This window comes from Accipiter gentilis, chromosome 5 (assembly GCF_929443795.1).
Source record: "Accipiter gentilis chromosome 5, bAccGen1.1, whole genome shotgun sequence".
Classification (NCBI taxonomy): domain Eukaryota; kingdom Metazoa; phylum Chordata; class Aves; order Accipitriformes; family Accipitridae; genus Astur; species Astur gentilis.
The window spans coordinates 46462948-46490024 of record NC_064884.1 but is presented as its reverse complement, the minus strand read 5'-3'; the positions used below and the strand labels follow the sequence as shown (position 1 = coordinate 46490024).

At 44.9% G+C, this 27077-nt stretch overlaps 2 protein-coding genes across 5 annotated transcripts in view; one reads left to right on the top strand and one right to left on the bottom strand.

Moving 5' to 3' along the window:
- The window catches only part of DNAJC7 (DnaJ heat shock protein family (Hsp40) member C7), a 25697-nt gene extending 5498 nt beyond the window's left edge, over window positions 1-20199 (top strand). Inside the window, exons 2-14 of the mRNA XM_049799445.1 lie at window positions 4640-4728; window positions 5258-5382; window positions 5477-5590; window positions 6175-6249; window positions 7812-7930; window positions 8274-8427; window positions 9225-9389; window positions 10442-10533; window positions 11712-11785; window positions 12353-12499; window positions 12734-12886; window positions 13446-13508; window positions 14394-20199. Coding sequence (XP_049655402.1) covers window positions 4640-4728; window positions 5258-5382; window positions 5477-5590; window positions 6175-6249; window positions 7812-7930; window positions 8274-8427; window positions 9225-9389; window positions 10442-10533; window positions 11712-11785; window positions 12353-12499; window positions 12734-12886; window positions 13446-13508; window positions 14394-14431 — 1408 coding nt within the window. The 3' untranslated portion in view covers window positions 14432-20199. The remainder of the gene's footprint in view (window positions 1-4639; window positions 4729-5257; window positions 5383-5476; window positions 5591-6174; window positions 6250-7811; window positions 7931-8273; window positions 8428-9224; window positions 9390-10441; window positions 10534-11711; window positions 11786-12352; window positions 12500-12733; window positions 12887-13445; window positions 13509-14393) is intronic.
- CNP (2',3'-cyclic nucleotide 3' phosphodiesterase) lies at window positions 20137-27077 on the bottom strand. 4 transcript variants are annotated; one of them, XM_049799446.1, is made up of 4 exons: window positions 26879-27077; window positions 23906-24575; window positions 23201-23343; window positions 20137-22632 (listed from the first exon to the last, which is right to left on the bottom strand). In XM_049799446.1, exons 1-4 carry the CDS (start codon window positions 26879-26881, stop codon window positions 22180-22182), a joined length of 1269 nt encoding a protein of 422 aa, XP_049655403.1. In that variant the 5' UTR covers window positions 26882-27077; the 3' UTR covers window positions 20137-22179. The 4 variants fall into 4 exon arrangements, with proteins under 4 accessions (XP_049655403.1, XP_049655405.1, XP_049655404.1 ...); XM_049799448.1 differs by having other exon boundaries at window positions 23906-24570; XM_049799447.1 differs by lacking the exon at window positions 26879-27077 and adding an exon at window positions 24822-24912.

Sequence of the window (27077 nt, the reverse complement as noted above, 5' to 3'; positions counted from 1 at the left end):
GGCAGTGTGTGGAAGCTCTGAGGAGGAGGCAGAAGTTGTTAGGCAAACGTGGGATTGTGTCACTGGTGCGCGGGATGGCTGCTTCTCATAGCTCTTCTGGGAACGAGCAGGGGCTGAGCTTTCAGCGGGGCATGGGGAATAGAAGGAGCCTTGTGATGGTTCCTTCTCCCACCAGGCAGGCAGCGAGCTCCTCGCAGTGTGTCCCCTGAGCCCCTGGCTGTGCGAGGGGAGCATCAGAACACGCGGCTGCTGCTTGTCTTGGTGGCAGGTCCTCTAGGGTGACCAGGGCCAGAGCATCTGAAGAATTGGGGGTCCTGACAAATGTTATAAAAGGGGGGGGGGGGAAATGACTAGCTTGCAGGGAGAGAGTTACTCCAAACAGTTCCCTCCTTGTGAGCCCTTGGTACATGCAAGCAATGAAAGACAAGCTTCTTCCTGAGATCCTTGGTGCAACTCTTCCCTGTCTTCTGTGTCTAGTGTGGAGAGACCCTGAGAAGACACTAACCTCCCCTCACAAAGCAATCTATTCAGCCTGGATCATATTTTTAGCAAAGCACGATTCTTCTTCAGTTTCAAAAGTAGCAAGTGGGGAATGCAGCCTACATCAGTGTGAGATGCAGAATGATCTCATTCAGGCTGCAGCATCTGTTTGGATTGAAACAATTAGCAGTGATATCAGGAGATCTGCATTTTTTCTTGTTATAGCCAGAGACCATGGTAAACAAGAACTGTTTTCTCTGTGTGCTTTCTATGTCAGTGGAGCACAACTGAGGAGAGATGCTTCTGTTCTGTGTCTAGGAACTCAGACCACAAGCCTTGCATTTCCAGCAACTGTCTTTGTGCTTTGGAAGGCGTTTGCTTTTTCTTTCACAATCTTTTGTCATCATTAAGCTTTAAGCCATGTGAGCAATAGAAATACCTGTGTACTTCCTTTCTGCTAGTGTTATCTGAGGTGCTGTGACTTGTTGATATATCAATCTGTTAAAGTAAACGCTTAAAAGGAAAATAGACCAATGAAAAAGAGTAGAAAACAGTAATTCTTGTGTCTGTGTGTTTTCTCTAGCATCTCGGAATACTGGGTGCTTTGTGAAAGTTGGTTTTGCCATGTATCTGTTTTCTTTCTCCTATTTTCCCAACTCTTCCCAGCAGTTTGTTGGCAGACAGGATGCTCTGGCACCCAGCCCTTTAGCTGTATCTATTAGACGATGCTTCCTTATAATGTGACAGGTAAAATTGCTAAAAGACTTGTGAATCAGGGACTGGTATGCTAAGCAGGTTACGATGGTACCTCAGATGAGTTCTGCCTTTCATACTGTTCACCCTTTTCTTTAGACTGTACAACAGAGAGCTTCTGAGGGAAGGAACTTTAATAGGGTCTGTGATTTTCTTTTCCATTTATGATTACAGAAACAAGAGAATAAAGTTTTGGTTAAACTGCTTACTGCCAAGGTTCCGGAAGTGCAGAATTACTGATAAGTTTTTCCACTGCATTTTGAATGTTTGATCTGTAATATTCAAAAAATGTGGTTGGACACATTTTTAATCATGCAAAGCATGAGTCCTGCCACTTGTGATATAGAGCCATCCAACAGGCACGTAATCATTTCTAGATCTTGTGGCCTTAGGGAGGGAGGAGCATGGAGGGGTGCTGTACTGCTTGCTGTTCAGGGTCTGGCAGTGTGCTGGCTTCTAAGGAAGAGCAAGGCTGTGGGACAAGCACCTTCCTTGGGTGAGATGGGGTAAGGCTGGGGTGGAGGAGGTAATGGCAGTTTCCCATATCAGATGGTAGAGTTCATCGTTTGCTGGAATAGGAGTGGGTGCAGCAGGGATGAACTGAACCCAGGAGCTGTGACAAGACCCTTCCAAGGCAGTGGGGTGCGTGTGCTAACCCGTTTCTTTGTCACCCTGTTATTTATTCATCTTATTTTAAATAAATACATCAGTGTGGTTGTGTGTTCTTTCTGTTGCTTGGCTTCAGCAGAATTACAGCAGGGCTGCATCTGGTCCATTGCTGGAGCGTAGCTGATAGCAAAAGTTAAAAATGAAAGTGAAGAGCATGCACTTCAACTGTGGCCTTCGGGCCCTCGGTGTGGCAGCTCCCTGTGTCTATTGTTTTGCCAGCTGGCAGAACTGAGATGGCTCAGTGAAAACAACCCTTTGCATGAGGCAGTTGTGTGGGAATGGCCAATGGCAAGCCTGAATGAGGTTAAAAACATGTGAACTTGTTTCAACACAATTCCCTTTGTTCTTTTTCTAGTAGGCTTGCTGAACATTGCTCTCGTTCACTGGTGGGGTCCCTCCTCCTCGCTTCAGCTCCTGCGCTGCCTTTGCCGAGATGTGGCCTGGGACTGCCGGGGTCTCTGGCAGTGCTCCCCCCTTGGCGAGGACGCTGCAGCTTGAGCGCAGTCTGTCCTGGGTTGGCAGCTTTGTATGGAGGGCAGCTTCCAGTAGATAAATGCATTCCTTGCATAAGGATCTGATGTCTAGGTACTTCCAAAATAAAAATGCTAAGCGGTTGTCAACTCTTACCGAGTCTGCTCTGCACCCGCAGGTCTTGGATTTGGCAGCTTACTAAAATGCAGGACTAGTCAGCAGTCTTCCCTTCAGTTTTTATTTTGTATACTGAAAGAGGCTTCTCACAGCAGCACATTCTAACAGTACGTCCTCTATAGTAAGAGCACCTTTTCCACACTTTGTATGTGTTGTAGCTACAGCCTTAAGTGAAGACAGTCAACTTCTATCCTGCTAGGTTTATTAAGAATGTGATTTGTGAAAGACAAAATTCTTTGCTTCCTCTGGGCAAAACCCAGTCCTGTAACACGCCCGAAGTTGCATCTAATTTTTGAGAATTTTTTAAGGTGTACAGAAATGAATCGCTTGCATAATACTTTCTGCAATAGATAAGCCTAAATTTTGAAATGTGAACATTATCTCTGTGTTTATAGTACCTGGTAGACTGAAGACTGGCTCTGACTCAGGCCTTTGACTGTTACAGTAGTGTTGCCAGATGCAGAAATAAAGCTCCTCAGCCCCAAGAGCAATTGAACAGCCCATGTGTACTCTGGAATTGGGTGGAGATATTTGTATGTGAAAGGTCCTGTGACTCTTCACTCTCTAGTCCTGTGTTCTCTGATTTGGCTTGCTTTTATTTACCTTGGGTTTCCCTGTAAGTAGCTTTCCTGCAGCAAGTGGTGCAAAGACACACCTTTGCTTCTGGATCCTTCTTTCAAGAAAACACTGAAGCACAGCCTGGAAGTGACCTATGTTTGAGCCCACAAGTGCAACTCTGCTCTGGCAGACTGGGGGATCACCCAGCTGTTTTTGAAGCAGCTTGGCTTCTGCTTCATTCCTCAGCAAAGGCTTTGTTCAGATCAGCTGGTAGTCATCCAAGAGGAATATGATGACCTGTAATAATCAACTTCACCTGTACTGCTTGTGATACAGTCATTTCCCCTGTGCAGGTGATCCCTGTGGCTGGGCAGCTCTAGCAGATGATTGCTAGTTGTTGAAGGAGAGAGTAGCTGGGGCTTGTAGATATGCTGGCCATGTCCCTGGTGGGACATGAAGGGTGGAGTCTGAGCTGGTCTTTGTTCCAATGGTCAGAATTTGTCTTTGTGTGGGGCCAGAGTTCTGGTTGTGCCAGCACTTTGGAGAGCAGACAAACAGTGTCTGTCTCTCTGGCTACAGCAGTGATGTCCCAAAAGCACGATGCAAGTCTTGACTGCTGTATCTTAAGAGTGGGCTGATGCTTCTTTTGAGTTGGCCTCATAGTTTTTATGTGTTAAAACAGTCTAGAAGGGGAAGCAAATGAACTAAATCACTGCATTTAATTCAGTGAAGCTGAATTAAACTTAACACAATGGTACAAGTTCCCTCTCAGACTGTTTATCTAAAAGGGTGAAGGTAGATGGGAGAAGAAAGAGAAGGGTTTAATTTCCTTCAGGCGAAACTTTGTTTTCAAGAGTTTAAGGGATGCTGCTCTAAACCATATGTTGTGTGTTTTTAAAAGTCCTAAACTGTCTCTGCAAATGCTTGCTCTTGAGTGTGAGGACTATTTCTGGACCTGTTGCCAAGGCAGTGCCTAGCTTCTACTTGAGGCTTACACCCTTATTTCTCTTAGATTTAGCTGTCTTGTGAATGTAGAAATTGTTCTTGGCCCTGTTTCTTAAGTATGTGGGACTACTTCTGAAAGATAGACAGTACTCTGTTTCTTGACTTCAGTGACTGCTGAGGTTATGCAGCACCTCACGGGAGTAGGCTAGTGTGATTAACCATGTACAACAGAGTTTTGCTGGACTCTTAAGAAGCCAGTGCTTCTGAGACTGAAGGGAGGGTAGTACTCAAAGGTGGCTTTAGTCTGCTATTGCATTCCAGTAATACTCGGCTAGGTAATATCCCTGAGTATCCCTGTTCATGGCCCTGGTAAAGTGATGAAGTATCTGAGAGGCAGGAGGACATGAGTCGTGCTGTTTTCTTATGGACAGTATATACAGAGGAATTCTCACAGCAACTAGCTAGAAGCGCTTAAGAGCACCAAAGAGTTGTACTGAGGTTGCTTGGGGATCACGTGCTTGGTCATGGTCAGAATCTGTTCTGGTGCTCAATTCCTTTTAAAATGTGGTGGTTTGCTTCTTTTCAGAGAAGCTGAATCATTCAAGGAACAAGGAAACGCATACTATGCCAAGAAAGATTACAATGAAGCATACAACTATTACACAAAAGCCATAGGTAAGAACATTTGATGATAATATTAATCTTTGCTGAAGACCATGTCTAAGAATCAAAGCTGGTTATTGATTTAAAATATACCAGCAGAGTTTCTAACAGCGCACATTGGATGAAAACTTTTTACGTGCTTTAATTACCTTGCAAAATTTCACCAGATTGGTAATGCAGCTCAGTGCCAATGTGGGTGATTGCAGCAGTTCTTTGTTTCTCCTCCAGCCAAGATATTCTTAACATGAAACCAGTCCAGCTTTCTCTCTAATGCAGGGTCGGCAGTGCTGCCAGACTGAACGCCACAAACTTTTGTTCTATATGAGTTTATTCTTGTACATAGTGTGGGGAGCAATAGTATTAGACTTGCTATTCAAAACAGCTACTTGACCATCATGTGTCATCTTAAGCCACTCAGGTGATGTCATAGATCGGGGAGGGAATGTGAGTTTTTAATCCAACCACAGCTTTTTAATACATTCTACAAGTTGTATGGCTGCTTGCATTATACTAACAGTGAGTGCTCTTACATCTTCTCCAGATACCTGTCCTAATAATGCCAGTTATTATGGTAACAGAGCTGCCACACTCATGATGCTGGGGAGATTCCGAGAAGCACTGGGAGATGCTCAGCAGTCTGTCAGATTGGATGATAGCTTTGTAAGGGTATGTGAAAAATGTCATGCTTCTTATTCATGTCTCAATACTCTTGTCTCCACCTACTGCACCTCTTGCAACTCCCTTTTAACTGTCTTCTCAGGGCCATCTACGGGAAGGGAAGTGCCATCTTTCCCTAGGGAATGCCATGGCTGCCAGCCGCTGCTTTCAACGAGTTTTAGAACTGGATCATAAGAATACTCAGGCACAGCAAGAGGTAAGAGGTTCTTAAAATTTAAATATTCCCAGTAGATGAGGCTGTCAAAGGGAATGGGTTGAACTGGTAAGCCTTTCACTTCAAATTTGCAAGGTGGAATCACAGTCGTCATCATTAGTAATGATACTTTGCATGCTGTGAGGTAATGGGGGAAAAAATGAGATGCTGTCAAACTCTCTATATCTGTTTTTCAGTAGACCATCAGGTCGCACAGTTACTTTTGTGTGTGATTGTCTCTTAGCAGAAAACACGGAGGCTAAGCTGGTCTTTCACTCAGCACTCCAGAGGAGAAATGGTGAATGGTAGTAAGGCAGCAGGGAAGTGGGTGATGCAGTGTGTAGAAGGTTGCTGCCACTTTTGTATCTTATTTGCAGGGGTACGTTTTCTTGGGCTACCAGTTAGGTCACTTGATTTCAAACTGATTTTAATGCTGGCAAAAGAATTCATGTAATCTGCATTATTGTTCCATGGTCTGCAGTAGTTTTTGCTCTGATGCTTTAGGGATTGGCTGCTTAAATGCTGCTTCATGGTGTTTTAGAGCACTGACTGTCCTGCAATACTTGCTGTGTTCTCCTGTCTTTCAGCTGAAGAACGCCAGTACTGTGCTTGAGTATGAAAAAATAGCTGAAGTGGATTTTGAGAAACGGGATTTCAGGAAGGTAAGATTAACTTGATTGTTTGCTGAAGCATTATGAACTGACATATTTTACGTGGCCAGTTCAGCCAGATGCATGTCTAATTTCCCTGCCTAATATTAGCTGGGTCCTGATGGGAGGTGCTGTACAACATACTTTTGCTATTGAAGCAGGGCTGTCTTGTGAACTGTAATAGTTGTGAAAATGGCAGAGCTCATGCTCTCTTAGCACTGAATGAATGAAGAGTGAAGAGGGTGACTGGCTCAGGCTGAGTATCCTTTATTATTGTTTGCTTTGCAGGGTGAGTGGAACCATGAATGAGCTGTTTAATACAGATTTTGTCAGCAGCAGCATTTGATCACGCTTTGCTCCTAAAATGCATATCCAGGATTCTTCTTTCTCAACTCTTTAATTAAAAAAAAAAAAAAGGCAGTCTGCCAATATTATAGTGAGGGTCATTGAAGGAGGAATGCAGATCTGCGTGGGGCATTCTCTATTACTGTTTCCAAATCTTTCTTCCCAAGGGCTGTAACAGGATGCAGCTGGTACTGACCTGATATAACAAGAAATGACAGCATGAAATCTGAAAGGCAAAAAACACTTCTCATGCAACTGTTTCTGTTCAGTGGATGCATGTAAGGCCCAAGTTTGGCCCAGAAAGGAGATTGTCCAGCACATTAAGCTCATTGTTCTGGTCACTGACTCTTAGGCTAAGCTCAAGATTTTGGAAGGGTAAATCCCAGCTTTGTGTCACCTGGTTATGTGGAGCAAATGGGATGTGTGGTCAATCTGGATTTCATGTGTAGGAATTATCCTGCCTGTATTGCATGTTCTGGGCTTTTGCATCTGTCCCTTCACTCCTCCCGTCTCACTTCACTGGGGAGGCTTGCATGAAGTGTGATCTTTGTTCCTGGAGAGCTGCTCTTGCTCCTTCCTCACCCAGAAGCCATTGGCTTCTCAGTCAGGAGCACAGTGCTTCCCACAGCAGGCAATCGTGATGTCACGGGCCGGGGAAGCAGATGAACCTTGGTGAAACAATGACCCTGTTCTCATGCAGATGTCCCCACCAGAGAGGCAGAGATGGAAAAGACCTATTAGATCACCCTGCCCATTGCAGTCAGACCAATGTAAGATCAGTCCCTGCACTGTACTTTTTTGTGTTTTGTCCAGTCCAAACTGTCTCAATCTATTGAATTTCTGTCCTTCCCATGTGTCTTTATAATGCAGGAAACAGGGGCAGAATTGTCTTCCTTGGCTTTTTCTTCAGGGCCTACAATTTCAGAAGAGTTAAAGGGATGGACCTTCTACAGGTGTCCCTTGAATTTGTGTAGTGCTATGTCATAGTAACATAGCAGGTGCCACAAACCTTTGTACACAAAGCCCTTTAAAAGACAGGACAAAAAACCTGCACGTGAGGAAAATTTTCTAATGAAATATGCCTCCAGCAGCAGAGGAAACAGGTGTCTGCACGCTTATCTTCCTGTTCAAAGACAGATATGAAATCTCAAGTGTGGTAATGGTGCAGCCTTTCAAATTAGGCCTTTGGCTATTTGCTTTGCTCACAGTTGTGTTTTTTCTCACACCAGGTTGTGTTTTGCATGGATCGTGCTTTGGAGTTTGCTCCTGCTTGTCACCGATTCAAAATCCTCAAGGCTGAATGTTTAGCGTTATTGGGTCGCTACCCAGAAGCACAGTCTGTAGCAAGGTGAGTGTCTTAAGGTCTAGAGTTTGAGGAACACCTGATAGTATGTCCTGGCGGCTGCTTGTTTTCCACAGCCTGAAATCAATGAGGGAATATAAAAAAAGAAATAATCCTTAATGCAAATTGTGATGAGGAAGGGTGTATCAATTTATCCCCTTTAAAGGTAATCTCACCAGGAAATTATTTAGACTCAGTTAATAACCAGCAGTCTTGCTTGGTTATACTTTTTGCACATCTGTACCATAGACATGATAAAATAAATATCTCGGCGGAGGAAGAGTACTTTTGGAGATCAGAAGGAAACTGGAATAGGGAAACATTTTATTTTTTAATATGTCTGTTACAGTGACATCTTACGAATGGACTCAACAAATGCAGACGCTCTATATGTCCGTGGTCTCTGCCTTTATTATGAGGACTGTATTGAGAAAGCAGTGCAGTTTTTTGTCCAAGCACTCAGAATGGCTCCTGATCACGAGAAAGCATGTCTTGCTTGCCGTGTAAGTTGTGGATGCTGGGGATGGGACAGCAAAATTACCGGGTTTGGGTTTTTGTTGTTTGTTTTGGTTTTTTTTAACCAAACACCTAACTTAGTTCTACTGGATCAGTCCTTCCTTCCTCCCTCAACATTATCATTCCCCAGCTCTCCAGTAGCAATTAGTGTGTCAAGGCCTTCCCAAAGACAACCAGCTGCTGCTTGAGGTAAAACTGAGTTGCTAGAAGCTTTTTCTCAGAAGGCTGTGATACTTTGAAGACTGCCTCCCTTTCATTATTCTTTGTTCTTTGATCAGATATAGGAGCAATAAAACTATGTCTATCAGTTCTAAAAGAACTTCTAACTTTCAGATTCAATATTAGTGCCTACAGGTTGACTTGCATTTAAACACTCTTACTTTCATGTTGCTCCTTCCCTTATTTCTACTCTGTAGTTCTTTGACTTTTAAAATCTGTTTACTTGTATAAGCTCTCAAAAAGTAAGATCCTGTTCCTATTTTTTTTAAATACATAAATTTACTTCACTGTCATGTTCTCATCTTAAACATTAGGCAAGCTTTGTTTCTGCAGAGAATGCCTGTAACTAGCACTGGCTGTTCCTTAGCGCTTCTCTTGGGGGAAGGCAGAGTGCTTACAGCTCGTTTCAGCTGCTGTAGCAAGGCTGTGACTTTTGTATCCTGTAATGGTGTCTGAAACCAAATTTGAACAGTTATGTTTCAGGACCCTCACCCAGCAAAAAAAGGTGCTTGGTACCCCTGAACCACTTACCTAATGTCCTTATCCAGGGTTTATTTTCTTTTAGAATGCCAAAGCACTTAAAGCAAAGAAAGAAGATGGGAATAAAGCATTCAAAGAAGGAAACTACAAACTAGCATATGAACTGTACACAGAGGCACTAGGAATAGATCCAAATAACATAAAAACAAATGCCAAACTCTACTGCAACCGGGGAACAGTTAATTCAAAGGTAAGAAATGGTCACCTGGCAGGTAGTCTTTCATCATATTCCTCACCACATAGTTTCTAAAATGGAGATCAGAAATTTTGGAAAGCATAGGCTCCTCTGGCTGCTGGGGCAGCTTAATCTTTCTAGTGCTGTAGGCAATGTTTCAGGTTTTTGTACTTGCACAATGATTGGATCTGTTCCAAACAACCAACAAAGTTGACTCCTGAAGAAACGAAACTCAAATGCTTGGGCTGCACAGAGTGGGAGGGAGAAGAGGAATGTAGCTTAGCCTTATATTAATCAGCATAAAGGCATCCTTATTTGTTTCCTTCCTGGTAATGAGGAGATCTATTTTCTTTTCTTGTTCTTCTTGTAGATCATGTCTTGCTTTTTTTTGATCTAAAAAATATGACCTAATTTTAAAACCCTGGACACTTTTTCCAGGTTTGCTGTTGCATTTTAGTCATGCACTGTCCAGAGAAAGTCGGTCATGTGATTAGTGCTTCCAGTTTCCACCCTGCATTTCCTCTAGATGTGTTTCCTCCTCAGCTGTCTCTGTGTTGATGCGTGCTCTGCCAGTGTCGAGGCTTTTCAACACCCCTGCTTGGTCAAGAGATAGAGGCTATTCTCAGAACCTGGGAAATGGGATGATCTGGAGGCACCAGTAATGGATATTTAGCATGGGTGTTTGTGTCTGAAAACAAACAATGCTTTTTTTTAAAAAAAATTCTTTTAAATATTTTTAAGTTTATTTTCCTGTCTGGAAATTAGTTTGGACACAGAATAACTTGATTGTCCGATCATTCTAAGGAAGACCCTTGTTTCCAGGTGGTGTTTCTTAAAGAGAAGCACCACGTAGTTCTAACATTTTGCTAGCCAGGCTTCTAATTTTTCCCTAGGGAACAAAAGCTCTGTGTTTTAGGGTGATTGGAAAAATTTCCTAGATGCAGACACACAAAACAGTGAGATTTTTCCAAGATTCTTTACACATTTCAGTTGCCTAAAATCGTAATGCTACTTAGCAGAATTTGTTCTCTGACTGGGATTCGCTTAACTTTTGTCTGACATTGTAGCTTAGGAAACTCGAAGAAGCAATAGATGACTGCACAAATGCAGTAAAACTGGATGACACGTATATCAAAGCATACTTGAGGAGAGCACAATGGTGAGTAGATCTTTATAATGGACATGCTGAGCAGGTTTGTGGGTAGAAACCTTTTCCCTACAGTACTGAGTGACAGGGATAACAAATCTGAAGCTTAACTGAGTAAAGGGTCTTGTCTAAAGGGGCTTCTAACTTATGCTGACGAGGAGACAAGGGAAGCTCTATGTAGTCTGTCCTGCCTGCATGGATCTGGGACTGCCTATTGATTGTTGCATTTAGGCAGGTTTTGTTCTAAAGCTTGATTTATTATGTTTATAGACTAATATAAGACATTCTGTCCCAGAGAGCCTCCCTCTTAAGCTTTTTCAGAAGGGCTGTTGTGGGTAAGAGATCTTATCCTGGCAGAGCTGTTCACGCTTCCAAGAAACCAGAGTTTGAAATGGGATGCCCTGCTTCCAGTAAAGGAGAAATCAGCTGAGACTACATATTTCAGCCATAGATAATACTGCAGTGTAGCATGGTGAGGCTGAGCAAGTTGTACAAAGAAGTTTGGGTCTGTATGTCTCGTTTGTAACTTGGCACCAACCAGGGAAGTAGTCAAAGCTCTGTTCTGACTACAGATTTATGTGCTACTTTCCTCATTACTGATTATTCCCCAGTTTGTGGCAAAGCTGCCTGCCTTGTAGATGAACCAAAACCATTATTGCAGCCTTCCTGTTGTGCATTTATTTTAATTTGCAATGTTCAGTGTTCTTCTCAAGCTCCATCTCAGTAATTGCTAAATTATAGTAAGTGGTTAATGTGTGAGTAAGGCTGAAACACCAATAGACAGGCATACATCCCTCTGAGGTGCCAAGATTGTCACTTCTAACCAGCGTTGCTAGTGTACAGCTCTGCACCAGCTTCCTTGAAATCTTGCTGGCTGGTATTAGTTCCTGCGGCTAGATAAAGTCATTATGAGATCGTTAAAGTAGAACTGGTGCTGCCAAGTGAGATTGCGGTCTCCACTTGGAGCCCAAAATATAGATTCCTGTGCCAGGATTTCTCACAAATAGCAGGTGTCTGGGCTTCCATTCAGTCTAGCAGTGACCCTTTGTGGGTTCCCTTAATGATTGTTCTTTCTGAAGTCCAGTGCATATCTCTTCCTTAATTCATATCCACCCACAAAGCTTGTGTCTGAACCCCCTTTTGATATTTCCTGTGAAGTACACCTTGGCTACCAGTGTTTCTTTCCACAGTTACATGGACACAGAACAATATGAAGATGCTGTAAGAGACTATGAAAAGGTTTATCAGACAGAAAAAACGAAAGGTGAGTGTATTGGCATTCTTTTTGTGTGCATAAGTTTCCCTTAACTGGCAATTTTGTTGTTGTTGCCTTTGTTTGCTTTTTTCCTCATAAAATGCTCTGATTTGCAGCCTTTCACCCCAGCAGGACAATACCGGAAAAGTCCAGAGAAGCACTCTGAAATGCCTGTCTCCAAATCTGGTTTCTTTTCCAGCATTGAATGCTGAGAAGATAATTTAGCTTGTATCTAAATGCAGTGCACTAGATTAAGAATATCTGGTTATGGTTCTCATTGTTAACTGTTGTCTTGCTTTTTTAGTAGTCTGAAATGAAACAGTAACCTTAGTTGTTGTGGTTCATTTTCTAATTCTGGTTTAATAGCACTGAGATGTTCACCTACATTTGGAAACAGCCTTAAGTGGACAGTGAGTCTTTAATTAGCTAACTGTAAATCCAAGTGGGTTGGTTACTTGTGGCACTTGAATCCTTCAACCCAGGTCATCCCAACATGTTGGTCTTCGGCCCCTCTTAAAGCAGGAGGCTATACCTGACACTAAAGCCACTTTCCTTTGGCATTGCACTTCTTTCTAGAACACAAGCAACTTCTAAAGAATGCACAGGTGGAACTGAAAAAGAGCAAACGGAAAGACTACTATAAAATCCTTGGGGTTGACAAAAATGCTTCTGAAGATGAGATCAAGAAGGCTTACAGGAAAAGAGCACTAATGCATCATCCAGGTACCCACAGACAGTTATTAGAGCATGTGTTGTTGCTTTGATCCCTTGCTCCATGCATGTGCCCTGTGCAACCATCACTCAGAGACAGGAATAAATATGAGAGGGGGAATTTCTGGACAAATAGCGCTTCTGACCCCACAAATCTAAATCTGTGGCAGTAGCTGGGAACATGTAGCATTTTCCATTTACACTAAAACCAAAAAGCTTCTTTCCTGCTTTTTTTTGTGTCCCTAGACCGACATAGTGGGGCAAGTGCAGAAGTACAGAAGGAAGAAGAGAAGAAATTTAAGGAGGTTGGTGAAGCCTTTACCATCCTGTCAGATCCCAAGAAGAAGGCCCGCTACGACAGTGGCCAGGATCTAGAAGAGGATGGATTGAACATGGGAGGCAAGTGTTCCTTAAGATATTCTACCATGGCAGCCTTTAAAAAGATTAGGCCACTTAGAGTCTGCTTTCTCCTCTAAAGCAAACCTCCCATTTGTAATAATCCTATGAATTGACTTGGTTTGGTCTCTGAAAGCATTTGAATAGCAGATCTGCACTGAATGTTTCAAGTTGCAAACAGTCTAGGTTGTATGATGGATGTTATACTTGATCAAGCCAGTAGGTAGTAGCTGCCATTAGGCAGAACTCTTTCGTAGGAAGTTTGAAATAGTGTAATAGAAAGATTGTGCATCCCTAAATGCAACTTATCCAAAATTCTTAGGTTGCCCTTGTTACTGAAATTGTCTCTCTGACAACTCTTGCTTTTACCTGTTTTTTGCTACTGTCAGTGTCTCTGTACTCTGCTGCTATGTAGCAGTGCTCAGACAGAGCAAGCTGTTTATAGCTTTTTGTGTGCTTGTAAAATGTTCTATGAGCCCTCAATTAAGTAACAATTTCTAAATTGTGAAAACTGTAACTGGCTGTTTCACTTCCACTCACAACTACCTTTTCTTCCCTGTAGACTTTGATGCAAATAATATCTTCAAGGCCTTCTTTGGTGGGCCAGGTGGCTTCAGTTTTGAAGGTAGGTGGAAGTGTTCTCCTGTCAGCTTTGGGTACGTAAGTACGCAAATCACTTGACAGGACAGCTGAGTTTCCCAGAGTGGATGTGCTGTTTGAGGAGAGTATTTGACTTTTCCATGGAAAAGTATCTAACCTCTTGGGAAGTTCTATCCGCACAGCATCCCAGCTGATAGCTGGTTCTGGTTCTTTTGTGTTCCAAAGCAACAAAACCCAGGGGTTCCCTTTTCAAGAAGTATGTGTAGACTTTCCCATCTAGAGTGGTGCTTTGCTGCTTAGGAATAGTTGATCATAACTTGGATGCAGCTGCTGGTGCTAAAGCAACAAAAGGTGATTCTTGGTCAGAAGTCCTGTGCATATGTATCGCACAGCTCTGTCCTCTGGTTTCATGTGTGATGAACGTTAAGTCATGTGAATCCTCCTGAGGGCTTCTGCCTGCAAACATTTTGAGGTGACTGGAGGCAATGAAGAAGCTGTTACTCACTTGTTGTCCCTTCAAACCTCATGGGTGGTCAGGCTTTCTTCACACGCCTTGGTGCAGGATGGCTTTGTACAGTGTTGAGTGAGCTCTCGGCTAGCATCAATATACCCCTTAGGGAAGCGTGTGTTCCTTAAGGTCTTTTGTTAAGTGAATTTTGAGAAGTCTTGCATGCTTCGTGTACTGTTTACCTTCCTCTTTGTAAATCTGCCTCCTCTACCCATATGGTCAGTGGTCCACTCTTGTTGGAAAGTAGCTGCTGGAAATGCATAGCAAACATCTCTCTCCTACGTGTTCAAATGCTTTTCTTTGAATTAAGTACTGGCTTGGCATCAAGCCACTGCAGGATGGTAGTTAACTGTATTGTCTTTGAATTTTGAAAGTGCTAATATTTTTCATTTTCTTTTTCAGCTTCTGGGCCTGGAAATTTCTTTTTCCAGTTTGGCTAAAAAAACAAACAAAAAAAAAAACAAAAACAAAAACCACACATACCTGATCTGCTTATTTTAACCTTGAATACGGACATACTTAGACTCCTTCCTTCATCATGTCTCATTGTACTTAGAGCAGTTTCATTTTTCTCGGTTGGAGACCTCTGTTTTGTGTGCTTTTGTGTGTGAAGAGGAAACCAGCTCGGGGAGGGGAAGGCTTGTGAATTTTGTTTTACTGTTAACTTTATTAAAAAAAAAAAAAAAAAAATAAAGCTTTGAATCTTTTGGTCCCTCCATGCTGGCCCGTACTTTCAGACTGTTCCTGCTCCTCAGCAGAGAGGATTTCCCTGAAGTCCTCTCGGAATCTTGACTTGTAAGAGGGTGAAGTAATCTCCTATTTTGTTTTGGTTGACTCCAAAGTGCAGTGTGGCAGCATGTCTGGGGTTTGTAGTAACTTTTAAGTTATCTTAATCTTCTGAAAATATTGCCAAGATTCAATCAAGTTTCATACAATCACATTTTACCTGCCAGCTGTCTTTTTTTTTTTTTTTTTTTTTTTTTGCCATGGTTCTACCAGAATGGTACACTTGGGCATTAACTTCAATGATAATGTGTAAGCTTAACAATTTTGTATCAGAGAAATGCTTCTTTGGATTTAAAAGACCAGCTTATGCGAGAATTCCCTGTGATGCAGCTAGAATTAAGGGCTTTGTGTTACCACTCCAAGAATTGTCCTGTTTAAGGGAATATTGAATTTGCTCTGGGCTGAATTTCTTCACCGTACTTTTTTTAATTAATCCACTTGAACATTTAATATTTGTGCTAAAACTTGATTTTGTTGAGCTTGATGTTTGATTTCATGTTACTGATCCATAACGTGGATGACCTCTTTCTAGCTCTGAAGAAATGCAAAGTAAAATTCAGGTTAATAATTGAAAACGGTTACTGTGTGCGTGCAGCAGTGTGCTCTCGTAATGTTTACAGGAACTGTACAGATATGTTAAACTAGTCAAGTAGTTTTCAACTAGAAGTAATTTACTAGTCCAAAGAAGCAAGAAAATGCAAAGTCAAACTCTGAACTGACAGTCTGTCACTTGCTTCTCTTGCACAATGTCAGGGCAAGTGCTGGAGGGATGAGCTTAAAGCCTGGAGCTGCGTGCAGCTGCGCCATCTCAAATTGAAAATGGATTTGGTTTGGTGGTACTGCCAGTTAACATGAATGCTGTTTTATTTTTCACCATAAATGTAGTGTTGCAGCAAGATCTCAGCTGGGAGAGGACTCTGCTTCCAGAATTCTTCCCTTTTCTCTAGAGAGTGAAGAACCTTTTTGACTAGGTGCTTTGTTCAAGTTAAGTACTGTCTGTGAAACGGTTCTGGAGCACAGCGGGTGGCATTGTCTGACAGAGCTTCTCGAGGTCTTGCTCAGAAGTGGGGTGTGAGAGAAAGTGTGTTGGCACTCGGCAACACCAGCGAGAAGGGCAGAGTCTCGGCAGCCTTGCTCTATCTGGAGTGTTTTGAACTGACCTGCGGTAGTGTAGTGAAGTTTGGAGGGCTGAACTTTGCTTGGCTGAGAAAACGGGTGTTTATACAAATACATGCAAGACTCTTTCCTAGAGCAACCTGACACTAACTTTTATATAATATCTGATTTAACTTCTTACTGCAGGAAGAAAAACTGCAATGAATTCATTGCATGAAATGCTAACATCGTTGTCTTCCTTCCTTTTGAGGGCTGTACTTGTCCTGTTCAGTGGGACAGAGTTGCTAGACCACAATGCAAGCGAACTTCATTTCCAACAGTTGCAATAGTGTCATGGTGCTGCCGCCGCCAAGTACTACAGTCCTGTGGTTGTGTTTTGTCAGATTTATTGACAATCTGCTTTCATAGAGGGAAGATTTAAGGGCTTAAATTCTAGTACTGCAGAATAAAGAAAGAATTCTATAACTCACTCAAAAGTCAGCTTTGAAAATGAGCCAATGTTGAGTAATATTTCCAAAAACAGACTCTACAACATTTATTCTAACTTCCTTCGCACCAGTGTAATGTGATGGACTTACCCGGATTGCACTGAGAGCAAAATAAGGTCCTAGCATCTTTTAGACTCTGAAACGGTAATTATCTGGGGAATTGAAATACTGGTCTATGCATATTGATACTTCTTCAGTTCTCATGGCACTTGTGAGTCAGAGTTTACAGGACTTGTTTTAGTGTGGCATTCTGGATTCATAATGTCTTGTCCTGTGTGTATTGATATTACTGTACAGTTTGGACTTTCCTCAGTCTTTTATTACCATGCAGAGACGTGTCCTGCATTTGTCAGTGGTTTTTATTATTATTATTATTATTATTATTTCCCCTTCCCCCCAGTTAAGTATGACAGGCTTCCTTCTCTCCAAACTTTGAATGAGACCATTCCTTGGAGGACAGAAGCGCAGTGGCTTTTCTTCTGAGAGGGAAAAATGTATACAGCAGATATTTATAGAACTGCACATGAATGCATGATTTTATGTAGTTAAATATTAATATGGTGAGTGCCAAGACTTTTCTAAGGAGCGTTATAATGTGATTCAAAGTGAAGGCGAACACATGTTCCCTTTTGCACAGAGCGCTGGCATTTGAGCGGCGTTCAGTGACTCTCCCGTTACCTCAGGACAGCAGCAGCAGCGTCTGGAGATAGAGGTGCGGTGGCATTGTAACCTCCATCGTGTCCTCGCACAGCTTGGAGACACGGAACTCTGTTTCTTTCAGAAAAATCTGCTTAGATGTGTGTTGCCTGAAATGTTGCCTTTCACACTTGGTAGTTATGGAACATTATTCATGGGTTGTATTTTGTACACAGCCACAGGGAAACTTAGTGCCATTTTTCTAGCTGCTACCACTCTGCAGACCTCCCTGGCTTCCTTCGGCTGGAGAGGAGCTACCAGACATAGGAATTTGCCACAGAGACAATGAGTAAGTATCTTAAAGTGGTATTATGCCTGTGCTTTTTCTAGAATGGTAAAGAGCTAATGGAGGTAATAGGAGGCGTTTGCTGTAGGTGATAACCCTTGAAGCACAAGCACATTGGGATACACATGCATCGAGCCTTATTTTAGAAGCGTACTGTTCCCTTTGGTGTGACTGTAGGCAGGTGGAAGAAACCAGTGATGAAGCCCTTCCTTTTAATGAGAAGAGCTGTTTTTCTGGAAGTCAGTCTTTGTAATTATTGAAAGGATTCTTTTCTGGCATAACAGCAAGAGCCTTAATACTTCACCCTGAAACATACCTAAACATGCCCCCAGACTGTTTGTTCCATGTGCAGAATCCCTTGCACCCTGTTCTGCCTGGTGAACAGCCCGAAATACAGATGCCAAGCAGCTTTTGCTGCATGGTGCGTGTTTGCCCTTTGGCCTACCAGCTCCTGCCCGGTGTTTCCAAAGGGGAATGGTTGGTGCTGTGGGAGTTCCTGCCGAAGGGAACAACCAAGAGATAGCAGAGCTGACGTGGCTAAAAAAGCCAGACCGGGCTGGTGTGTAAGGGAGGGATCTTTTAGCGGATGTGATGGAAGTAATTGCTATTGAAGAGCTCGATAACTGGCAGAGAAGCTGCCAGCTTCCTCTGTGAAAGCTATAAACTACAGGGAAGGTTGTGTGTGTGTGGGGAGCATGGCTCTTGGCAGACCAAGCGTGTGAAGTGAGGCTCTGTAGTTGTGACTCTATAGTGTTTACAAGGAGATAAGGATTTATTTGACTATTACGCTTTCCCTCTGATGTTTTTTTGCCTAATCATGATACTTGTGGTGTCTGAACTGCTGTAGGGATAGTTTCAAGTAGTGAAACACAGTTGCATTCAAATGAAAATGGAAGCAATTTCATGCTTTAAAAATTAAAACATGCATCAGTAATGCTAGTGTGTGGGAGATACTTGCATGTATAATGGTCTGACCTCTAGACCACAAAGCCTGGTGTGTTCCTTCTTGTGTGGATTTACTATACAAATCTGATGCTGTGTCAGCTCCACCTTTTCCTGGGGAGTATTGAGAGAGTCCTTTTCAGATACACTGAACCTGGACTTGAAATCAGCTTGTAAAGACCATTAAGATGCTTCTGGCTGCCCACTTTGACAGGCTCTTCATTGTTTCGGCTACACATGCTACATAGGAAAGTACATGGTTTCGTTTGTGAACTTGGAAGTGTTGCTATAAAGCTGGATCCTTAGTGCTAAAGGCTTCTGACTGTTTTGTAAATACATTAATGCAAATTGAGAGAAAGGAGAAAGAAAAAAAAATGTTTAGGGACAACAGTATTATTATCCATGGAATATTGCAAGTCCCTCAGCTTTCTGTATCTGAAGGGGATACAGAATGAAAGCTGCTGTGCTGTTGTTTCATTTCCAAAATGGAAACTGGCTCAGCCCCTGTGCCCACGTGTGAGCGCTGGTCTCGAGCCGGCCACGTGCTGGAGGGCTGTGCTCGGCCGAATTGCTCTTCAACCAACTGAATGACCAAAGCGTTTGGACCACACAGTGGTTTGCTCTTCTTTCAAAATCTCTTCCTCAGTTTCAGTAATAACTAAAGATATTAATTTATCTTCAAGTGGATGATTTTCATCCCATTTAAATTTGTGCCTTGTACCCTCCCCTCCCCTTTCTTAGGGAAAAAGGAGAGCTCGTGTGTTGCACCTACCCGAGTTTCTCTGAGCAGTGCTGAGGTCTGTCTCGGGCTGTTGCAGGAGTGCTGTAACTAAGGCTGAAAGGCAACAGGCTGGATCACAGCAGTTCTGTGACCCTCCATTCTCCTGGAGGCTGCTCACACGCAGCAGTACTGTATTCTGGAGATGTTCCTGTTGTCCTTGCTTACCAGGGCAGCAGGACCTGGGCTTGGCTTTGAAAGACGATGCGTAATGCTTTGGCCTTCCTCGACGTACCCTGGCTTTCCCCACTCCTGCGGAGTCAGGGACAGGATTATCCCCTCTTCTTTGAGTAGTGCTAGGCAAGTTTCACTCTAGCATAGATCCGACCTCTGAAGGAAAGCTCTAGTATGAAATGTGAGCTCTGAAATGTTGTAACCTAGACGATGCCAAGGTGAGGCATCTTCTGCAACGTGGTGTTACTGAGCTAGAGCTTCGGCACGATCGGGTGGCTCAGGAAGGCAGGAGTCTGTTGGGAGAGCTGGGATGCTGCCTCTGGTTGGGTGTGCAGCTTGGCTGCAGTTCTGGCATAGCCAATCTGACCTCAATTACCCGATCTTCCTCCCTTGCTTTCACTTAATAGCTCGTGCTTCAAAAGAGAAAATTGCGTGAAGCAATGTTGGAGGGGTTGAGTGCGAAACAGCAAACCGCGCACCTTCATTGCATGCGTACCTGCTTTGTTGTAATGACATTAAGGAGTAGTCAAGACAAAACCAGACGCTGATGTGAAGCCAACTTAGAGAGGACGCTAGACCCTGTGCTGCAGTATTTATCTGAATCGAAATTCTGAATGTTTACCTCAGTGTAAATATCTTAACCTTTCCAGTGGGAGGAAAGGAGTATTGCATGGAGCAATCACTATCCCCAGCGCTTTGCCAAACACATCATCCTCTCTAAGACAGGCTTCACATCGGTATGAACACTGTCCCTCTTTGGACCCTTACCTTTCTAGGATGTGAATGGTAAAAATGTGAATATTTGTTGTTTACTTCATTAGGCATAATTCATAATGATGTGTTTATATGAAGAATATCACAGACTGAAACAAAACCATATGCAATTGGTTTACTTTATTATAAACTGTATATGATGTACAAACTAATAAAAACTTAAATGACGACAGTCTCACTGTTGTTCTTTAACAGGCAAATAAACAAGATATTCCAGCTGTGCATTTCAGTGCTGGATGTGATCTGGAGCATTGGGTTGTTGCCAGGGCATTGGAGGGAGAAGGGGTCAGCGTGCTCCTGTGCTCCCACAGGAGTTGTCCTTGGCAGGCGCTGGTAAATACGTTTCTAAAGTTTTGATGGAACAAACTGGCCGGAGATTTCTGTTGGGAAAGGTCTGAACTGAATATCGGGCACTTGCCCCTCTGCCAGTGCAGAAGCTAGCAAAGGTTTTCCTGTTGAAGGTAAGGGAGGATTATGGGTGCTATGGGTGTGTGTATATATAAAACTTTTTTTTTATGTTATAATGAGAATTTATCATAATCCATCTTTTTGAAACAGCATGAACTATTTGGCCTTATTGGTAAACTTGCTGAGTGTTTACCAGATTAGCCCCGAAGCACTCCTTGCTTTTGTTTTAAATGTTCAGAGGAGAAATGCTTCTTGCACAGGCACTGTTGGGTTTCCTAAGCAATGGTTTCAGTGCGCACCCAGCTGCAGGTAAGCTGTGCCCATGCAACAGCTCCTTTACTGATATAAGCCCAGCACATGCTTGTCAAACACAGTAAGTATTTACATATATTAATAAGGGATTAATTTCACTATGCAGTTCACCACACACTGAGTCGTAGCATGAGTTTAAACTGTTGTCCTGACCTGAATCCATTAGTTGAGCTTTGTGTTAAAGTAGTGACCACAGATCCACTGACCAGCTGACAGATGGTCCAGCTAAGAGGAAAACCATAAGTTTCAATAAAACAGACTTAACAGAAGTGCTTGATCATTAACTTTTTTCCAGCCAATGGTTTAGGTTTGAGCAGACTTGAGTTACGCAGTTATGATACCTCCACTTACTTCCTAAATTACAATGTTACTGCCATCCTAACTTTTAACATTCAAGTGCATTAGAGAAAAGTAGTAAAATCTTGCATGAAGTACAGTTCTATACTTCAGACATGATTTTAATTTCTATAAAATAAGATGGAAGAGACATTAGTTCATCTCTTCCACCCCCTGCCAAGGCAGGATTGCTCCCTACAGGACACGGACACTGGACAGTGCTTGGTCCAGCCCAGTCTGACGTGTGAAGTGAAATGGCTGGAGCCATGCTACAGGAACTGAATGCCTCTCCTGGTATTTCACTTGTTTCCCTTTAAGTCCACGATAGCTGTCTTTCAAGACATCATCTGGCAATGGGCTTTCCTTCTGTCTGTTCACCAGCATGTCTCTTCCCTGCAATGAAGGAAGCATTCACAAGCAAACAGCAACCATGAACTGGGGTAGAGCACGGCTGGCTGCAGGACTGACCTCTGATCAAGGCTGTTAAATGCCCTGCTGCCCTCCGCAAGTTCTTTTCTTGGGAACTAAACTATTAGTAACTGCCACACTTGACAGAAGTGATCCACAACTGGGTCTTGCTGGTTTTTACCCAGTAGTTCAGCTACTAGAGTGACTGATGTCAGTCCCTCGGGTGTGGGAGAGGGGGAGAGACATTACACCGTTCACTTGGCTTCAGCCCAGTTATGTACAGGCTTTGGTCTGCCACTGCTTATAGTACTGGCATGTACAGATCTAACGATTGTGGTTCATAGGGAAGTTATAAAAGACCATAGTTGATCTTCCTCTGAGGAAGAAAACAAGCAGAACACCACAGCTAATTCTCTCCAGAACCCTTCCATTAAAATACATTCGGTAGCACCTCAGTTATGGACATCAGTTATGTGACAGTTTTCCTTTGTCAGTCAAGAGTTGCTTGTTTTCTTCCTTGCTCTGAGGCCAATAAACTCTCTCCCCAGAAGGGCTTCACATTGGGGCTGGCAGAAGGGCTTACTTTAGTAAAGGTAGAATTATTTCTCTTTACACTTTTAAAGGTTACAGGAGTTACTTGCCTTTTAAAAACAAACAAACAAACAAGCTACCCTGCCCATACTCCTAGATGATGGTGCAGGAACTAAAAGCAGAGCCCCGTTTGTTGGTGCTCTGTGTTGGCACAAGTTTTCCTTTTCCATAGTAACCTGAGAATATTGCCTTCACATCGATCTTTTTAGAAAGGATGAGCATCCACATACCATTATCAAAATACAGCAGTTTCCCTCCTCCAATTTCCCCTACTTCATCCCCTTTGTTCCCTGCCTTTTCCAGTTTCACAAACTCCAGCAGATCAAGCCCAGTCTGGACTGCTTCGACGCCGTTGGCACAGCCAAGGGTGATGTGAGCCCGGCTGCCTTTTGGGAGGTTGTCGGTGGGCAGGATCTTATCAGCATCTCCAGGCCACAGCAGCAGTTGCTGTTCACTCAGGTCTACGCGCGCGCCAACAGTTTTTGTTGTGATGAACAGAGCAGAGATGGACAAGGTGAAGCCTTTGCCGTAGGAAGCCTTCACAGCCTGGGAGAAGAGGGAGACAAGTCCAGAACACAGTTTTACCTACTGCAGACAGGTGGGATGTACAGCAGAGTGGTTGGTTTTATTGTCCACAACCTCAGGGTCTTGGCGGATCACATTAGCTCTTACTTTGACATATTTGAGATACTGTGTGCAACTAGATCATGGGCTGAAGTTCTTGCTCAGTGAATTTGGGGCTGGTTACATCTTTTTCCTTCACAAATTCAAACATTGAACTTGGGCTTATCTGTTTTGAAATAATTTAGCTAGAAGTGTAAATACCTTAATTCATCATCATTCAAAGCGAGCTTTGGAGATGATGCTGGAAGTCAGGGCTGGGGGTGGGCAGGGCAGGAGTATTTTATTTGGAAACTAACATGCAACAGTCACCATTTCTCCCACAGTTATGACCTTTCTATTGCATAAGCCACAGGGACATACTTGCTGTCCCTGCAATTACCCTCTCAGCTCGCACTGCATCCCCAGCCCACCCAAAAGGCTCATGGATCCCCTGCTGGGAAAGGAGAGGGAGACTGGAGTCCTGGGGAGGAGTTAGAGCCCTGGTACTTACTTCTTGCTGTGCGTATTCCTCGGCTCCAGCTGCTTTTCCAAACTCAGTGTATTTTGTGGTGCAGTGTAAGACCCCAGGCGGCCTCTTCACAAAGTAGCTGGTGAGATCTATTTTTATTTTGGGATCTTCAATAGCATAAGCAACTGCAAATACAGGTAAGCAATATTACTATCAAAAAATGGTGAGCCTAAGTCCTGTCTCAGCTTGCTTCACTAACCTGTTCTTCATGTTTCAACTTTCTTACTGCTGAAAAGGCCTAGATGGGTAAATAAAACTCCCCCTTCCACCTAGGCTAACAGTGGATGCAACTAGAAAACAGAAACTTCTGCGCATCATGATGGCTTGTCTTAACCTTGATGTACAAATCCCTCAAGGGACAAGGTTGTTCAGTCTTTCCCTTTTCTCTTTGACTCATCGCAGCAAGCAGGGGATGCCCAGCCATGCGTAACGCTGCCTGCCATCAGAACCCAGCTCCCTACAGTGCCAGAGCTAAATAGACTTATTTGGAAAAACTGTTTAATTTCTTTTTACTTACAACAGCAGCTTTGTCAACTATGGGAAATGGATTAGTAGCTTTAAACAGTTTTTCTTGTTGCTGACTTTAACTAGAAATTTACTTTAGAAGCTGACCAAACTTGTTCCATCTGCTAAATGTTAACATTTCATCAACAGAGTAAGAACTTGGTAAGATACTTCTATACATACAGTATTTACTCTCCTTTTTGAAGGCTTTGAGACTCCCAAGCTCATCTAAGAAGGCCTGGCCAGCCTTCCTCAGGATCTCTGAACTTCTTTTGCTCAAAAACCACCCAAAATACATGGGTAGGAATTCCTTCTCCAGGCTCGGCTTCATCTTCTTCAGCTCTTCCACTGACAGTTTCCATTGATTCTTTTCCTTCAGCTGCAAGCAATCCATTCGCCACTGGGTTTTGGGCTCGGCAAAGATGACTTTGTACCGGTATTTGTCAGCAATATCAAAGAGTTGGTCCAGTCGTTCCCTCTCATGGTGAGTGTCATCCAAAACGATAACGCTGATATCTCGTTTGCAATAGTCAACTAGATCCTCATCCACCTTTGAATACTCTTCAGGAATGGCGCTTCTAATTAAAGGTGTAATTTTATAGTTATCAACAGAGATGACCTTGCAGGCATCTTTATATCTATCTTGAATAGCCTGGGCAAGAGTGGACTTCCCACTGCCAGGCAGCCCTCTTAAAATAAAAAAGGTTTTAGATTCTTTGACTGTAGAGATGGTATCTTCATCGTCAAGGAAGGGGAACTGCAAGCTTTCGGGTCTTTCTTTTGCTGATTGAGTAGACATTTTTCTAAATATTTTAGGCAGGAATGTGTGACTCTTCTTTGAGAAGCCTCTGTTCTGAAATGCAAGAAGAGAGGATTTGGCAGGCTAGCAACCCCAAGAGACCGCGCGCTCCCGCTGCGCAAGCATGCGCCGTTGAGAACCTTTGCTGGGGGAAGGGCGACGCAGGGAACATCTCTACCCCCACGTCCCCCACCCTCAGCTGCCCTGCTTGCCTTAAACCACCTCTCAGAGCTACCCTGGCTGCTCCCGCAGCAGGGACCCATGCCCTGTCCCACCACCCACCAGCACCGGCCATCTGACCTGAGGAGCTGAAGGTGCAGCTCCGCTCCCCGCTCCGGCCTCGGCAGCTTCAGTCCTGCCTGGCCAGGAAGGGGAAGTTTTACTGTCACGTGGCAGCAGCTGCAGTTTCAGAGGCACCACGAGCTGCCACAAAGCCACAGCCTGGGGAAGAGCACTTCAAGTGTCAAATTTATTTCTGAAAAATAAACACCTGTGGCTACTAGATAACGGGGGCGCAGTGTGCTGTGGGGAACTCCACCTGAAAACAGGAAACAAAAGTCCCAACAGGTTGTGACAGCTGCTGAAATCTCATCGCTTCATCTGAATAAAAAAAGGCTGCATGGGGATTTAAGTCTGTTTAGGGACCCTCTGTCCCCGTAGGAAAGGCTGTTTCTGAGTGAAGTCTGTGAGGATGCCATCTCTCATGTGAAGAACTGCCATTTCTTTATGCTATTCTGAACATCAGCACCCCAAATGCCTCGGAGGAGGGAATTCGGGCTCCTCTTGTGATGAAGAGCAATTGAAATTGCTTCCGGTAAAGACAAATCCCTTCCCAGCAGCTGCTGAGCTGAACACGAAAGCGAAACCGGCCCTCTGAGCACCAGAAGAAATGCTCGTATTTGGCAACAGCAAGCAAGCCAGGAAAAGCGCCGCTGGGGAGCTGGCGCTGACTCTCCCTCCCTTCCTGCCAGCAGCTCCAGTAACTGGAATCCCAGATTAATTCCCAGCAGGGCCTGGGAAAACACGGGACTGGAAGGAAAGGAGGGATTTCTCCAACTGTGCGAGTTTTCAATTGCATCAACGGGGCAGCTGCTGGTTTTCGGGTCAGTATGTGAACTTTTCGCCTTCCCTCCCCAGCTGCCTCCTCACCCAGCCCGGCCCTCCAGCCGAACGCTGTGCCAGCAGCCACGGAGCGATGCTGAAGGAGTAAGTTTTGCCTTTGATGCAAAAATGGAGGGGTTTTACAAACAACACAAATGCTCTGCCCGTGGCAGAAAAAATACAGCTTTCCTGTTTGCAGGGTGAAGACATTGTTTAAAAAACAACTGTTCAATTGACTAACTTTTCTGTCCCTTATTCCAGAACGTGGAGGTGGGTTTCGGTTCCAAAGCGCCCCGGGACCAGGACCCCACTGCTTCAGTGGAGGTGTTGGACAGGGAGCGCTGCCCGCCCTGGGGTCGACTGCCACGCAGCAGGCCGGGACGGCTCCCGAGACCGGTGTGGGAACGAGCGGGCTTCTGAGAAGAGCGAGGACCACGCGGTTCTCCGGGGCCCCCCGCGTTGCCTTCCCCATGGCTTCGAGGCTCCCAGGTCATCATCGCACGGGAGGAGGCGGACGGTGCGAGCCGCTCCTCCGGGCAGGGTGGGTGTCCCGTTATCCACGGGGAACGCTTGGCCCGAGCGGGAACGGGCAGCGGCCGCGGACAAGCCCGGCCTCGCTGCTCCGGCGGCCGCGGGCTGCGGCTGGGCCGGTCCAGCTGTTTGGCCGAAGGCAGCTGCCGGTGACGGCGGTAACTGAGGCCGCTTTTCAAGCGCGCAAACAAAAGAACAATAATAGAAAACACCCTCCGGCCCCATTGTTTAGCGGCCAGCTTGGAGGATAATGGTCGCCTTCAGGGGCCGGCCCGGCCGGACAATGGCCCCTCAGAGACCCGCCTCGGCGGGCGCTGGGCTCCCCGGGCGGACAATCCCCCATTCAGCCCGCGCCCCCGGCCCGTTCCCCCCCCGCCGTCCCCCACAAAGCTCCCGCTTGTCTCCGCGCCCCGGGCTCCCCGCGGGACCGCGGCTCGGGGGAACGATCGCTCCAGGCAACGGCGAAGGGGGCTGCTGCCCCCAGGGCGGCCCGGGACAACCCCCCGCCCCCCCGGGACGGAGCCGCTGCGCACCCGGGGGGACCCCGGGGACCGGTCCCGGCTGCGCCCTGCGACCACCACCGCCCCCCGGCGCCGGGCACCCTCCGGGGCTCAGCGCCCACGGGTCGGCCACGCCGCCGGCGCTCCCTCCCCGCCCCGGGAAACGAAACCCGCGCCCCGGTGGGGGTGTGGGGGCGGCTGCCCTAACACCCCCTCCCCACTTACCATGGTGAGGGCAGCGGCTCCGGGGCGGCCGCCGGTGCGGAGCGGCGCGGCGGGGAAGCGGCTCTGGGGCGGGCACGGCCGCGGCCCCTTTCATAGCACCGGGCACCCCCCAGCCCCCCCCTCCCTTCTCCCGCCTTCGGCCGCGCAGGCGCTGGGGGCCGGACCGGGCCCTCCCCCGGGAGGGGCGGGGGGTGTCCGT

Bases quoted from the DNA above. Each gene is read 5' to 3' on its own strand.
- CNP (XM_049799446.1), bottom strand. The intron at 23,344-23,905 runs GTATGTATAGAA...CTGTATTTGCAG, and splicing joins CAAAAAGGAGAGTAAATACT to TTGCTTATGCTATTGAAGAT. The intron at 22,633-23,200 runs GTAAGTACCAGG...CTCTTCTCCCAG, and splicing joins AGGAATACGCACAGCAAGAA to GCTGTGAAGGCTTCCTACGG.